At 50.7% G+C, this 15,638-nt stretch overlaps 2 protein-coding genes across 2 annotated transcripts; both read right to left on the bottom strand.

Moving 5' to 3' along the window:
• Positions 1 to 38: 38 nt before the first annotated feature.
• Positions 39 to 5,179, bottom strand: AMT (aminomethyltransferase). Its single transcript, XM_008703786.2, has 9 exons — positions 4,657 to 5,179; positions 4,388 to 4,555; positions 3,795 to 3,875; positions 2,776 to 2,907; positions 2,299 to 2,377; positions 1,849 to 1,994; positions 1,585 to 1,765; positions 1,086 to 1,241; positions 39 to 985 (listed from the first exon to the last, which is right to left on the bottom strand). Exons 1-9 carry the CDS (start codon positions 4,744 to 4,746, stop codon positions 807 to 809), a joined length of 1,212 nt encoding a protein of 403 aa, XP_008702008.2. The 5' UTR covers positions 4,747 to 5,179; the 3' UTR covers positions 39 to 806.
• A 102-nt stretch (positions 5,180 to 5,281) lies between these two features.
• Positions 5,282 to 9,746, bottom strand: NICN1 (nicolin 1). The gene is made up of 6 exons (XM_008703784.2): positions 9,529 to 9,746; positions 8,074 to 8,250; positions 7,706 to 7,819; positions 7,181 to 7,252; positions 6,740 to 6,844; positions 5,282 to 6,665 (listed from the first exon to the last, which is right to left on the bottom strand). Exons 1-6 carry the CDS (start codon positions 9,658 to 9,660, stop codon positions 6,624 to 6,626), a joined length of 642 nt encoding a protein of 213 aa, XP_008702006.1. The 5' UTR covers positions 9,661 to 9,746; the 3' UTR covers positions 5,282 to 6,623.
• Between the last annotated feature and the right edge of the window lie 5,892 nt (positions 9,747 to 15,638).

Here is a 15,638-nt window from a genome sequence, read left to right as displayed (position 1 = left end):
GACAAAACACAATGAAGCTAGAGGCTGGCAAGCAAGAAGAAAAGAAAGCTCATTTAATGTTATTTTAGAAGTCAGTGGAGTCCAGTAATGGGCCCCAGGGGCAAAGGTCAGCCAGGGTAAGTCAAGTCCAGGAGGAGGCCCAGCCTGTCCTACAACAGCCCTGGGGCTCAGAACAGGTGGTGAGCCTGGCATGGTCTGCTACTGGGCAGTAGGCTGGGCTAACTCGGGAATGTGGACGAGTGAGTCTGTGCCTCCTCAGCTGTCCCCGAGTTTACACAGGCACAGCAGGCCTACAGGGCCAGCCCTCAGTGAGTCAGGAATCATTCCGACCCAGGGAGAGGCAGCAGTTTGCATTCATGGAAAGTAAACTGAAGGAGATGGCTGGCACTGCCCAAGGTAATAACCCTTTTGCAGTGTGAGAAACCCTGGTGAGGTAGGTTGGGCAGGCTTTATTCCCTAAATGTAAGCCTCTGCTCCACGGCCAGCACCTGGCCGAGTGGAAGGGATGGATGCCAGAACTAAAGCTTTCCACAGCCCTCCGGGAGGCAGACAAGAATGAGGTCGGTGGGGGCACAGGCTGACATTGCATGAGCTGGTCCCTTGCTCAAAAATGGGGTCTTGAAGTTGGAAAGGCACAGGAGGGGGGTGGGAATAAGTGGCATGGGCCCCCCCTCAACCAGACAACCAGAACCAACCTCCACCCTAGCCACCTACCCCCAGTGTATTCAGCCTTAGCTTCCTAACCCTTGTAGAATGCCCTCCAGGTCCAGGCTCCTGGATGGGAGGGGCCCTGCCCCAAGCCAATTTCACTTGAGGGTATAGTAATTTGTGGTCACAAAGGGCATCTTGCTGACCACAGCCATTTGCTGCTTCCGCCGCACCTCTACCAGCAGTGGGGTACCTGGCCGACTATACTCATAGGGCACATAACCCATGGCCACGTTCTTCTTCAGGCAGGGAGAGGGGCAGCCACTGGTCACAGTACCTGTGTGAGCAGAGGCCGTATGTCAGCATCACCTTGCCAGTCCAATGCCCACCTTCCTGGGGAAAGGACAAGGGCCCTCCAACTTCTCTGGTTCACCTACCAATCACGGTGCCCTCCGTATTCAGGATGGGGCTGTGCGCCCGCATGGGCGCCCCCTCGCACATTAACCCCACACGTCTCCGCTGCACCCTGCCCTTCAGCTGGGCAACAATGACCGAGGCTCCAGGGAAGTCCATGGCGGCTCGGCGGCGCTTCCCTGAAGCATGACACACAAGGATTAAGCCACAGTCCATAAGGCTCCTGGCCACAGCAGGTCCTAGTTAGTGGGACCCCAAGTAACATCCATCCAGAAGCCCCATTCCTCCCTTGCAATGCAGTCAGCCACCCACCGCCCATCCTCAGCTCTTAGAGGCTGTGCTGCCCACCTCAGCCAGCTGAAGATCCTCAGCGTCTAATGGGCAAAGCCACAGTGGCAACTTCAGGGATAGGAGGCTTAGGGAGGCTGAGTCACTTGCTCCGGGGTACACAGCCTTGGGAGCAGTCATGGGCTGGCCACTCCAGCCTTCAGGATTCTATCCCTGAGTACTAGCCCAACTCACCCAATGTCCAGCTGAGGCTGCCTTCCACAGGCGTGGTGTGTTCATCGATGTCACTCCCATACAGGCAGAGGCCTGCCTCCAGGCGCAGGCTGTCCCGGGCCGCCAGCCCTGCCAGCTTCACCTCTGGGTTTTCCAGCAGAGCTGTGGCCAGATGGACTGCCGTCGCAGCTGGCACGGAGATCTGCATGGGACACCAGAGAGCTGATGGGCAACTGGGTCCAGAGTGGATGCCCTGCACTACCCTACACCCACTTCTTGACATACCTCCACACCGTCCTCTCCTGTGTAGCCGCAGCGGGTCACACGGCAGCCAGACACACCGAACACCTCCATCACAGCACTGGTCATGAAGGGCAATTTCCTCAGGTCATCTGCCACGCCGGCCTGCAACACCTGCGCTGCAGTGGGGCCTGGGCCCAGGGAGCCAGTGACCCAGTGTCCAGGTCCCAGTTTCCCCTAAAACCTGGACCCAGCCCCTACTCAGGGGCCAGAGTAAGGACTGAGCAAGTCCTACTCTGCAGGTGAGTGAAGATGCTCTTGCCCACAGCCCCTGAACCTTATAGCAGGTAGAGGGAGGGCGTAATTCCAAACTTAGAATTAGGGCACACAAATACCACACCGTCCACACCTTCCTCCTGGAATGGTTCCTATGCTAAGCAGTCAAAAAAGCCAGCAAGGCAAAGGTCGACTCCAACCCTAGCCTGTCCTGCTCACCTTGCAGGGCTAGCAAGGCATTATCTACCACCTCCAGGCTCACATCACTGCCCTCGTTCTGAAGCTCCCCGACCTTGTCCTGAAAGGAAAGACAGAAACACCTCATCAGCTTCTGGGACCGCTTACTGAGCACCTACTGCGGGCTGAGAGCTGAAGAGCTGGGCAGAGTAGGCTTGTTCCCATCTTACAAGGTCATATAACTAAGTGGTAGGAATGACCCAAGCCCAGGTCCGCCAATACTCACATCGGGCTCCAGCCTCCACCTTCACCAGAGGATGCTTGCTTGGGAGCGGGGGCCAGTCTCATCTTCCCTACTCCCCCATCACTGAAACCTGGCATTCTCCATGGAGGGCCTGCTGTTCATTCACTCAAAAGAGCCATTGTCTGAGCCCCTTGTCCCTGCCAGGTCTGTCCTGGACAACAAGGATGCTGCTCTGTGAGCAAAGACAGGGTACTTAGAACACAAAGGGTGTGTACCTGCATGAGAGCCAAGTCCTTGTCTCGGCAGCCAGCGTTGGACACCACATACAGGTACCCCTCAGATGTGCTGGTCACAATCAAGTCATCTAAGATGCCTCCGGCCTCATTGGTAAACAGCGACAGTGTCCCCTAGTGCCAAAGTGGAACATCTTTGCCTCCAGGTCCAGGAGGCCCAGTTCAAGTATGAGTCAGACACACCCCTGGGCCCACTCAGCCACCAGAAATCCACGAACCCTCAAGCAAAGGGCTAGGAGGGGAGGAGGGGCAAGGAGCTAGGCTAGGTAAGCCCAGGCCCCCCGCCCAAGCCCAGGGCTTTTGATCCTCATGCGCTGAGAAAGTTTTTTATGCCTTCCCCATCTTGGGTCTGAGACCTCCCTGATCTGGTGGAGCCTCTGTACTTCTCCCCACTCAGTACTGACAGCCCCACTTCACACTTTATCCAGGGCATCTAGGACTTGCTTCATCCCACCCAGACCTGAGACAACTCAGTCCATGCCCCAAACCCCAAGACAGAGACTTCAAAGTCCATCTTGATGATCCCGAGAGTGCCACAGCAATACTCCAGAATACCATGAGGCTGGCCTCACAGCCTCCCCACTGGATGGACAGAGCCTGAGGTTGACGGATCACACGAATCACCTGGGGATCTTGTTAAAACGCAGGTTCTGATTCAGCACATCTGGAGCAGGGCCTGAGAGTGTATTCCTAACAAGCTCTTCGTGATGATGAGGCTGCTGGTTTAGGGACTACCTTTGCATTGCAAGGGGTTTGACAGCATGGAAGGTTACAAAACAGGTCATAGGTTTCTGGCTTCCCAGCCTGATGTGGTAAGGATGGAATAAGCCCCCTCCCTGCAGATAACTGGACATCTGGACTTGACTCAGGGACCCCATTCCCCAAGACTGCAAGCCCTGAGAAGCTGTGTCTGAGCCACCACTGTGTCCGCACCCTTCCCATTTGCTGGCTGAAGACTAAGAACACCCACTGAGCAGAAATGGGAGAGAACAGGGGCCCACCTGGTTTGGTCTTAGCTCTGCAATATCTCCAACCACTAGACTCTCCATCAGCTTCACCCGGTCACAACCAAGTATCTTGGTCTGGGAAAGAGATCAAAAACCTCAGGCCACTGATCAAGGAGGTATCCTCCCTGCTGTCCACAGTCCAGTCCAACCCAGCCAAAATGCCTGAGCAGTCCCTTGATTCCACAGGTGGCAGAGCCCCATCCTCTGATTCCCCCACATCTGCCAATACAGGAGAGGGTGCAATGGGGGAGGTTAGGGAACTTGAAAGGGCCCAGCACCATCCTGAAATACCCCCTTTTCCAAACCAACACCCAGGAGAGCCAATGGGAATGGGCGCCAGCCCCGGGGGAACCCAGGACACAGAGGCACACCACTGAGTGGGAGCAGGCTGAGGAGATTAAAGAGGAGACAACCAAGAGCCCTCTGAGGTAATGTCCTGGGGGCCATAGTCTATGCCACCGGAGACCTCTACCTCGTCTGCGAGGGTGGTGGCCCCTGGAACCCAGCTCCCCACAAAGCCAAGGGTTGCACCACTGTAGATGGGGAAGAAGCCTTGATTAGGCAGCCAGGGTGCTCCCCTGACTCACCTGCAGCATGTGGGACACGTCAAAGAGCGAGCAGTGCCGGCGTGTGTGCAGGTGTGAGTCAACGTGGCTGTCCCGGTACTGCACAGGCAGACTCCAGCCTGCAAACGCCACCATCTTCCCGCCATGAGCCAGGTGGAAGTCATAGAGTGGTGTCCTGCGGAGTACGTCCTGCGGGTGGCTGGGTTCAGGGCCACCAGTGTCCCGGCCTCCACCCTCCTCCCTCCCCCACCTCCAAAATTGGCACCATGCCCCGGCACCCTCGATCCCACCTGTGCGCAGCTGAGTGGACGGCGGAGGGCGGACGGGAGCGCCTGCAGCCGCAAGCCCAGCTGGGCCACCATGCTCACTGCCCGCTGCATTGTTGCCCGCAGCCAGTGCAGCCGGCACTCAGAGGCCACCACTCTGCCAGGCACGCTGGGAGATGTAGTCCCGGCTCTGCTTGGACAGGTCTGTCTCCCACAAAGGGGATCAGAAGGGGCGGGCAGCCCCAAAGGAGGGCAGCCCCAAAGGAAGGCAGCCCAAAGGGCAGGCGGGGCTTTCAAGCAGTGTGCAGTGACTCCAATCTGTAGGGAAACAGCCCCAGGCAGTTCCAGCTGATCTTCCAGGGTAGATTAGGCAATCCAAACCAGTTAAGCGGCTCAGAGACAGAGCTAGGGGCTAGACCTCCCCTTGCTGACAGCCCTGCCTCCAAAAGATCAAAGTTCTATAAAAGGCCAAAAGGCCTGAATTGCGCATTCAGGACATCAGCAGTGTAAGGTCACATGGGGGGAGGGGAGGGGGCGGAGAGGACGCAGGAGGGTGGAGCCGGCCTGGTGGGCTGAGCGCATCAGTAATCCCGCCTCTAGTGAGGGTCTCTGGCTCTCCCACTGGGAGGACACAGGCAACCAGCAGTCATGCATTCCACAAGTGTTTATTGATCTTGCTGCACACTACGCCCTATGCCGGGCATGAATGAAGCACGGTCCCTGCCACCGCCCCAGACACCAGCCCCCACTCTCTTACACACTACACCCCCAGGGACCTCCCCCCACTCTCTTACACACACACACACACACACACACACACACACTCCCTCTCTGAGGGCTGCTACTCCCTGAGCACAGGATCGTGGTCATTACCCTCGTAGCAAAAGCTGAATGGGGCTAAGTAAATGACCCTGCAGGCACGTGCAAGATAACTGCAAGACCCTGCAGATAACACCTGCAAGAACTCTGGTAAGAGCAGAGGGTGGCCACCAAAAGGGGGCTGACCTTCCTCCAGAAAGCTGTTGAGCCGCACAAATGTCCAATTTTCCAGGTCTAGCACAAGTTATAGAGTACTGCTGCATCATAGCCCCTGGGGGCAAAGCCAGAAAAAAACGGAGAAGGAAGATTTTCCCTTAAGAGCAGCCTGCCCTATTCAGCAGCAGGCCTGGGGTTGTAGCAGACCTCAGCCTCTTAGACACCAATAAGAGCGCTCACCTGGACCCACACCCTACCTAGGTTGATCTTTCATCACACTGAGCATAACTCTTGGAAGGGGGCAGCTGGGAGAACGGACAAGGAAGTACTTTGGGCACCAAGGTCCCAGAACTCATTCTCAGACCCCGGCCTTGCCGGAGACACCTGCCGGGGCTGGATGGGAAGACCCATTTGAACACACATCCAGGAGCCAGCTCAGGGACCAAGGGGTTCAGGCTGCCCAAATCTCCAGCTTTGCTCACTAGGTAGGCAGCAAGAGTTAAGAAAGGAAATTTCTTCTTACAGGCATAACACAAAGGGAAAGAAGACCACTAGAGGGCGCAGAAAGAAGAAATGGGCTCCTGTTTTTCCCTCAAGCTTCCAAACTAGGAGTGTGATGGCTACAGCAGCCTTTCAGCTGTAGTTAGAGCAGGTTTACTAGGTCACCCCAACCCACTGCACTCAGGGTGAAGCAGCAGGCAGGAGACTGGAGTGTGCATGTTGGCAGAAGGAGCAGAGGGCACAAGGGGATTCTTAGCAAATAGAACTGAAGTGTTTTTAGGGTAGAAAAAGGAGTTTCAGGTTGCAGTCGGATGAGGACAGAGTACACCCCTGCCGAGAGCTCATGCTGAAGCAACACAGTGAGCCCCAGGAATCCTGAATGGGTGAGCGCGGCCCAGACCCAGTGGGCATGCAGGCAGCACTCAGAATGCACGGGGAAAGCACTTCAGCCTCTGGTGGCCCAAACTGGGTCTGGGTGGGCACGGAAGGCCAACATCTTGGCTAACAGCCACGGTTCAAGTGTAGGAGAGCAAGTTCAGGTCATAACAGCCATCCACCTGCAAAACAAAAGACCATCATATCTGACGTGCTCAGGGCAATGGGAGCAAGGCAGAGGGAAGCGATCACTCACATCAAAGCGGCCGATCCTTGTGGAGGTGTGACTGGCCCGGATCATCTCTGTCAGCGCCCACATCTGCTGCACCTCGGAGGAGACCCTGCTGGGGTCTGGGAGACCCTGCTCCAGAAGGAGGGGTCAGTGGCCATGGGTATCTCCCCAGCAGTGCCCTTGAAGCTCCAGAGAGGCCAAGTTGGGCTATGGGGCCCTCCAACTGAGACCAGTAACATTCCCAGATGCCTTGTGAAACATGAGGTTGGTGCCTGATGTGCAGGAAGCAGCCCAGTCCCACTCAGAGACGTCTCAAATCCCATGGACCACCCAAGAGGAAGATGGCACAGAGTGAACAAAGGGCCCTGGGTCCAGCCCCAGATTCTTGCAGAAAGAGGCCCACCTGGGCCTGTGCTGGACACAAGAGCTGTCCACACATGGTTCTGACCCACGATGAGGGCTTACCTCAATGAGGGGAGCAGGCTGCTCACAAGGCACTGGGTGGGAGAGCCACTTGGGGAAGGTCATGGAGGGGCTCTGCAAAGCAAAGGCATACTGCCCTGAAGGAGGCAGAGTGGAAAAGCCCTAGGACCAGATTCCAAGGTCCTCAGAGAAGAGAAAAGGGCACCAGGGCCTCAGACACTGAGAAAACCCTGTCCAGGGGTCCATGAGGTCCACAGGGCAGTCAGACTACCTAAGAACCTAGAGACTACCTAAGCTCTTCTGGTATGCAGGAGCCCCCGGGAATACAAGGAACAGAAGTATCTCCCAGCACCTGAAGGCTCAAGCTCTGAGAGGGGCAGGTGGCCTCAAAGGTCAGGGGATACGAGGACATGACCTCACCTCTCACCCTTAGCTTCCAGCATTCTCTCCTGGCTAATTTCCTTCTGAGTCTTACTGTCCACTCCCAGCCCCCACCCAGCTCTCCTACCCATAGCTAAGAGCCTCCTAGCAAAAGGGCCAACCAACAGCTCTGAGCTGGTCACTTACCTTTGGTCCCTGCTGGTAAATCTGCAGTTCCTCCACTGTGAAAGACAGCCACAGTGGTGATGGCTGTCGCAGAATCAGGCGCAGCTCCAGTACTCTGGCCATGTCACACAGCATCTGACATAGATACACACACACACACACAAGGACCCAGCAAGGCCCTAGCTCACTGCCCAAGAGCCTGTCAACCAGCAATGAGCCAAGACGCTGCCTCCCCAGAACTTTAGGAAGGAAAGAACAGTAATCCCTCCAGGGCACAAGCCCAGGCCAGCCTTGCCTCCCCTCTTCCCTCCAGGTATCCTAGCCCAATCCCCAGACCCCCTGTTGAGCCCTCATTTGGACTTCCCTAGCCATGCTGAGTCCCAGCTGACCTGGTGCTTGAACAACGATACATACTCCTGGGCTCCCTCCTCACTGTGCGGGTCGGGCATGAGGCAATAGTCCCGCAAGCAGGTCACCCACTTGGCCGGTGTGTGCGTTGAGGTGTGTTGGCGAACACGGATGCTCAGAAAGGCTGTGTAGTAATTCTTAAACATGATCTCCTGTAACTAGAGCACACACAACCCACCGTGACAAATCAGACCCAGGCCCAGGGCTGGAGAGGCTCAAACATACCATCTCCTCCTCCCCTTAGGAATGTACTCTTCTACCAATCTAACAATTTCAATAAGCATCTACTGGGGCCCAAAGACAATTTCACTTTCCTAGAAGAGCTCACAGTCCAAATGAGCAGGTCATGCAAATAAACCATGACCGCATATCTGGTCACAAGTCTAAGATGCTGCCAGAATCCTAACTCTGGAGGAGGCAGAAAATGTACAAAATGAGGCCTCAAGAAGGAGGAGTTCAGGGGCTCCTGGCTGTCTCAGTCAGTAAAGCATGCAACTCTTGATCTTGGGGTTGTAAGTTCGAGTCCCACATTGGGCGTAGAGATTACTTAAAAAGAAGGAGTTCACCAAGTGGACTGGGAAAGAGACAGTGTAAAAGTAACATAAGCAAAGGGTCACCAAAGGGTGAGAAAACCTGGCACACTCCTGAAACAGCAGTGATTCAGCCTGGCTACAGCAATTCTCATCACTGGACACTCATCAGAATCACCTGAATAAGTTTTGTTTTTTTAGATATAAATGTACAGGCTCCACCCCAGACCTACTGAATCAGTATTTACAGGGCTGGGCCTTTTAGTGAAGTTTCCCAGCTTACGTAAGGAATTGCTTGTTAGAGGACCACATGCTACGGGACAAAGTGCATGGGGTCAAGAGGCAGGCGGGGCACAGACACAGAGTGGCTCCAAAGGCCAAGCCATTAGAAAGTGGGCTTTGTCCTGTGTGCTGAGGTCTTGTAGTGTCAGTCACTCTGCCAGCAGATGTGGACGGGCAACTGGAGATTGGAGACTGGAGCCACTGGGGGGATCCTGATGAGGAATGCGCTGAACCTGACCTCCAGCAGGGACGATAGGGAATGGGCAGGAGGCAGGTGTCGGAGTAACTCATTGTCTAATGATCCCCCGCCCAGTGGCCAGGAACAAAATTTCACCTTTCACCTCTGTTTGGTTCACAATTGTATTTCCAGCATCACTCTACTATCTTGGCACTTCTACGCCTGCCCTGTCCTGGACATTGGGGAGAGATGTTGAAGACAACAGGACAGAAAACTGCATTCCGGTAAACATGTGTTAACTGAAGTAATAAATAAATGGTTAACTGATTTGCAAGGGCGAGGACACTGCAGAGGCTTTCGGTAAAAAATTAAATGCCTGGGACACGCCCGAGTTCCCAGGGCAGCCCCGCCCAGGAGCCCCGGTCGCGCCCACGGGGCTTGCTCACCTCGAAGGGCGCGACGCTGGGGAAGGTGACATCGATGACCAGCACACCTGGCCGGCCTTGGGAGGTTCGCACGTCGCCCACCTGCAGGGCCACGGTGCCTTTCACATGGCAGGGCACCGACACGCGGGACATAGTGTCAACAGCCACGACCAAGCCCAACTGCCGCTCCCGGCCTCTGACCACCGGCCCTTCCCGGCGTCCCCAGCAGAGCCCCAAGAACTACAACTCCCGCGAAGACTCGCGCTGGGCCAGCCCAGCCAATTACTGATGTTTCGGGCCGGCCGGGAGTCGGAAGTGCCTGAGGAAGTGCTCCTTCGGCCAATCATGGCGCGAGCCTTCAGGAGCTGTGGTCCCTGCCCAGATTGGTTCGAGCCATTCCGTATCGGAGCGATCCCGTCCGTACTCCGCGGCCAAGCCTTGCACCGTTACTATCTCTGTACAGGGCGGTGGTTAGTTAAAACATATAAAGCCACGAGCAATAATGAGCATAGTGCCCGGCAGACATTAATTGCAAAAATAGGTATGAACACCCCCCCTTTTTTTAATGGACAAAGGATTTGAACAGATCATTCACAAAAGAATATAAATAGCGAATAAACCTGTGAAAAGATGTTTAATATGATTATTCATCAGGGCCGTTCTAATCAGAACTCCCACAACCCCACCGAACAGGCTAAAATTAAAGACTGGCGAGGATGTGGAGTGCTTGGAACCTTAATCCATTGATAATTTTCAGCCATTTTGAAAAAGTTTGGCGTTTCTTTAAAAACTAAATTCATACCTACAATGTGATCCAGCCGTTGTACTCCTCTAAGTATTTACCCAAGAGAAATGGATGTATAGGCCCGCTCAAGGACTGTTCTTAATAGCCAGAAATTGGAAATAATCCAAAGGTCCATGAGATGAACAGATGAACTAATTGTGGTGTATCCATACAATGGAATACTGCTTAGCAATAAAAAGAAATGAACAAATCCATGTATCTGTCAACATATGGATGGATAAACAAATCGTGGTATATACATACAATGGAATTACTCAGCCTTAAAGGTGAATGAAACTGATAAATGCTTTAGTGTGAACATTGAAAATATGCTAAGTGAAAAAAGAAAACAGACATGAAGGACAAATATTGTATTATGATTCCACTTACATGAGGTACTTAGAATAGGCAAATTCATAGAGACAGAAAGTAAAATAGAGGTCGCCAGGGACTGGGGGTAAGGGGAAATAGAGTTATTAACAGATACAAAGTTTCTGTTTAGGATGATGATAAAAATTTCTGTAAATAGTGGCGTTGGTTGTACAACACTACGAATATACTTAATGCCACTGACTTATACACTTAAAATGAGTAAAATGGTAAATATTATGTATATTTTACCAAAAAATTTTTAAAAAGGAATGAACAATTATATGCACACCACCACCACTAAATCTCAAATGTACTATGTTAAACAAAAAAAGTCATACCCAAAAGAGTACATACTGTATAATTCCACTTACGTGAAATTCTAAAAAAAGCAAAACTAATCTATAGTAATACAAATCAGGGCAGTTTTTCCTGGGGCAGGGAGAGAAGGGAAGAGATTGACTATGAAGAAGCACAAGGGAATACTTTGGGGGTGATGAAAAGGTTCTATAATTTGATTGTGGTGATAGTTGTATTTGTCTAGACAATTGTCAAAAATTTTTAAACTGAATGCTTAAGATTTGTGAATTTTTTTAAAGATTTTATTTTTAAGTAATCTCTACACCCAGCCCAGGGCTCAGACAACCCCGAGATCAAGAATCACGTGTTCTGTGAGCCAAGTGAGCCAGCTAGATGCCCCAAAATTTGTGCATTTTTATTATATCTATGTTATACCTCAATAAACATGATTTTAAAAGGAAAAAAAGAAAGGGCGCCTGGGTGGCTCAGTCAGTAAAGTGTCTGCCTTTGGCTCAGGGCATGGTCTCAGGGTCCTGGGATGGAGCCCTGCATCGGGCTCCCTGCTCAGGGGGGAGCCTGCTTCTCCCTCTTACTCTCCCTCTGTGCTCTCTCTCTCTCTCTCTCTCTCTCAAATAAATAAAAATCTTTTTAAAAAAATAATAAAAAAATAAAAGAAAAAATAAGCAAAGCAAAAAATGAATGTTAACCATTATGTTTATTGTCATTACCATCCTTCCAGGCACTTGTGGAAACAATGCTTCGGAGATCATTCATTAGTTACGTCTGTTTTATTGATAACAAAGCTGAGGCCAGAAGTGGTCTGGTGATTTCCTAAGACAATAAAGCAGTATGCAGTAGAGCTGGAATAAGGGCCTCTTTGGGGCTCCTTCCTCATAGGTCAGAACCCTCCGGGTAATGGCCAGCTTTGGTGACCTGGGCCTATTGAGGAACCCAAAGACACAGGCCCAGTATAACCCACAGGGCTCTCAGAGGGGTGTATCAGACAGACACAAAACCAGGATTCCAGGCTAGCCCAAGGAACAGCCTGGAAGACTTATGCCTTCCCAGTCCAGGTGCCCCCAGAGACTTCTAGTGACAGAAAACATTCCCTGTCTTTTCATTGGCTGTTGTCAAGGGAAAATAATTTGTGTCCTTGGGTCTCCTGGACTGGCCATTGCTGTCTCCATTTGGACTCAGACTAATGATCCACTGCCTGGGTCTCTCCAGGTTCCTGAGAGTTTCCTCTTTATGAAGACCACCCCATGCTAGAGCAGAGGCTTTCTCAAATCCCACAAGATTATAGGCCCCCTGGAAATCAGGAGGATACACACAAGTTCTGGGCTTTAGGACTCAGCTCTGAGAGCATAGTCCTAGTGTCACCAGCTAGAACTCAAGACTTGACCTTTACTGCTCGCCTGTTAGTATCCATCAACTTTTGTCCCACATTTTTCTCTAAGCTTTCCTTTCCAGCTTATCTTTTAACTCAGGCAAAAGACCCCATGGACACAGCATCCTGTGATGGAAACCAAAACTACCCCTCAAGCAATAACGACTGCCTGGATGAAGAGCTCTGGCAGCCCAGATCACCCAGACCAGTTTGAGCTTAACCTCTGACTCATGCCTGGGTGGATGGACCATGGAGTGACCCATGGAGTCACTGACAGTTACCCTTACCTCATCATAATACTAACGTCTCCACCCAAGGAGAAGCACAAACCTCATTTACATAACATATAAGATATGTATAGGCATGTTTCCTTAAGGCACATGCATGAGCTTATGCCTACTTCTACATGCAATGACAAGGCTCCCATTTCTTTATCTTCTTCTTTTTTTTAAATTTATTTATTTATTTATTTATTTTTAGTAATCTTTACACACCCACTGTGGGGCTCAAACACACAACCCTGAGATCAAGAGTCACATGCTCTTCTAAGCCAGCCAGGCACCCCAAGGCTCCTATTTCTATGCATCCTAACCCCAGGGGGCACCTGGTTGGCTCAGTCAGAAGAGCATGCAACTCTTGATCTCAAAGTCGTGTGTTTGAGCCCCACAGTGGGTGTAGAGATTACTTAAAAATAAAATCTTTAAAAAAATACATGAAATAAGTGAGTAAACAAATATTTATCCTAACCCTAAATAAAAGGAACCCATTCACACTTGCTCTGGGAGTCAAGGTTGGAAGTTATTCCCGGTGATCTCCTTCTTTACTGCAAGTAAATTTTCTTTGTATGACAATTCCACCTGGATAGTTTCCATGACTCACCAAGGAGGGAACTCATGTAGTTCAGTTACAATGGCAGACACAGAGCCGTGTGGCCCCTCACTGCAGATGATGAGTCTCACCTCATATTTCCCTGGTAGACAGCCACCTCCACTCCAGCCCCTCCAATCCATTACTTACTCTGTGGCAAGACAACCTTTTCAGTGTGAAATCCTCATGGAATTCTTCTGCTTCAAGGTAAAAGCCAAAAGCTCTGGGTAAGTCCATGAGCCCAAAGCATGAATGGCCCCTGCCACAGGCCACTCAAAACCTGCTCCCTAGCTCCCTAGCTCCCTAGCTCCCTGACTCGCTCATTCAGAAGAGCATGTGACTCTTGATCTTGGGGTTGTAAATTTGAGCCTCAAGTTGGACATAGAGATTACAAAACAAACAAATAAACAAACAAAAATAACTTAAAAAATAAACAATGAACCTGCCCCCTTCCACATCCCTGGCACCTTCACTCCAGTTCCTCCCACATGGTGCCCGCTCTCTTCTTCTAGCCTGCTCACAGAACACTCATTAGATCACTTCTGCCCTACCACCAACCACCTATCTACTCTTCAGTTCTTGGTTTAGATTTTGATTTTTCAGGGAGTACTTTCTTGATCTCTGGGACTAAGTTAGATCATGGTACATTGTCAGAGCCTCTCCACATTTTATTGTAATCATCCCCCCAAAGCCTGTCTCCCACACTGGGCTACATGGGGTAGGAATTTAGTCTGTTGGCTTGTATCTCACATCTCCTAGCATCATGCTGGACATAGATGGCGCTCAATGAATACATTCCAAATGAACAAATTGTTCGATTTTAGATACTTCTACTTCCAGCTAAGATGGAGTAAATAGGAAAAGATTTACCCTCCCACCTGACCCAACCAAAGGACCAGACAAAATATACAAAACAATCACTTTCAGACACTGTCCATCAGGCAGCACAGAACAGCGATCCCTAAAAGAGGAGAAACAAAATAAGCTCAATGATTGTCTCAGTTTACTGTCTGGAAAGAGTTTCCAAATACAGTGAGGAGGAACCCAGGTGGAGTGGCAGGCTCCTTGAGTTGAGGAGACAAAACTGGGAGTTTGGGGAGCAAAGATGGCTAGAAGCTAGACAGAACAGAGCTGCACAGAGAGATGACTCCAGAGATCTCTAGGGGGATCCCCTTGAGGCTTCAGCTTAGTAATAACCAGCCCATGCATGTAAGGAAACTACCCAAAGCCAAAGAAAGAACTACCCTAAAGAAAAAAAGGTGATAACACCAAATCTTACTTAGAGCCAGAAAGTTTGTGTTCCCATCAGCCATTAGTAAAAAACAAAACAAACAAAAACAAAACACTAATGAGATGGAAACTGAAGGAACCCCACAAAAATAGCCATTTTTTTCTTTTGCTCGGGCTTCTTTTTTTTAAATTTAAACTCAATTAATTAATGTATAATGTGATATTTGTTTCAGGGGTATAGCTCTGTGATACATCAGTCTTATATAATACCCAGTGCTCATGACAACACATATCCTGCCCAATGTCCATTACCAAGTTACTCTATCCCCCACCCCCCTCCAGCAACCTTCAGCTTGTTTCCTAATATTAAGAGTCTCTTGTGGTTTGTCTCCCTCTCTGGCTTCGTCTTGTTTCATTTTTTCCTCTCTTCCCCTATGATCCTCTGCTATGTTTCTTAAATTCCACATATCAGTGAGATCATGTAATAATTGTCTTTTCTCTAATTGACTTATTTTGCTTAGCATAATACTCTCTAATTCCATCCACGTTGTTGCAAATGGCAAGATTTCATTTTTGATGGCTGCATAATATTCCATAGTTCATATATACCACATCTTCTTTATCCATTAGTCTGTCAAAGGACATCTGGGCTCTTTCCATAGTTTGTCTATTGTGGACATCGCTGCTGTAAACATTGGGTTGCAGGTGCCCCTTCAGATCACTACATTTGTATCTTTGGGACCTTTGCCCTGGCTTCTAATCTTACTAGGACCAGCACCCTCACCCCACTCTACACATACCTGGTAATGCAAAAAGCGTATGTCTTCCTTGTAAGGAATAAAGAGATAGTGATATCTTTCGAGTCTTCTTTTTTTTTTTTTTAAGATTTTATTTATTTATTCGACAGATATAGAGACAGCCAGCGAGAGAGGGAACACAAGCAGGGGGAGTGGGAGAGGAAGAAGCAGGCTCATAGCGGAAGAGCCTGATGTGGGGCTCGATCCCATAACGCCGGGATCACGCCCTGAGCCGAAGGCAGACGCTTAACCGCTGTGCCACCCAGGCGCCCCTCGAGTCTTCTAGCACAATAGATCACATCTAAGGAGTGATGGGGCAGGATCATCATGAACGTTCTCCAAGACCACTGACTCCAAACACCTTCACATCAAGGACCTTGATTTCAGGAAATGAATG

Source organism: Ursus maritimus, unplaced genomic scaffold (genome assembly GCF_017311325.1).
Source record: "Ursus maritimus isolate PB19 unplaced genomic scaffold, ASM1731132v1 scaffold_14, whole genome shotgun sequence".
NCBI lineage: Eukaryota > Metazoa > Chordata > Mammalia > Carnivora > Ursidae > Ursus > Ursus maritimus.
This window is presented reverse-complemented; position numbering and strand designations above follow the sequence as displayed.

Excerpts from the sequence above, each read along its gene's own strand:
- AMT (XM_008703786.2), bottom strand. The coding sequence starts at position 4,746 with ATGCAGCGGGCAGTGAGCATGGTGGCCCAGCTGGGCTTGCGGCTGCAG. Across the intron at positions 2,908-3,794 it reads CAGAGCTAAGACCAAACCAG|GGGACACTGTCGCTGTTTAC; the intron begins GTGGGCCCCTGT and ends CTTTGGCACTAG. Across the intron at positions 986-1,085 it reads TACGGAGGGCACCGTGATTG|GTACTGTGACCAGTGGCTGC; the intron begins GTAGGTGAACCA and ends CTGCTCACACAG.
- NICN1 (XM_008703784.2), bottom strand. The coding sequence starts at position 9,660 with ATGTCCCGCGTGTCGGTGCCCTGCCATGTGAAAGGCACCGTGGCCCTG. Across the intron at positions 7,820-8,073 it reads TATCGTTGTTCAAGCACCAG|ATGCTGTGTGACATGGCCAG; the intron begins GTCAGCTGGGAC and ends TATCTATGTCAG. Across the intron at positions 6,666-6,739 it reads CAAGGATCGGCCGCTTTGAT|GTGGATGGCTGTTATGACCT; the intron begins GTGAGTGATCGC and ends TTTGTTTTGCAG.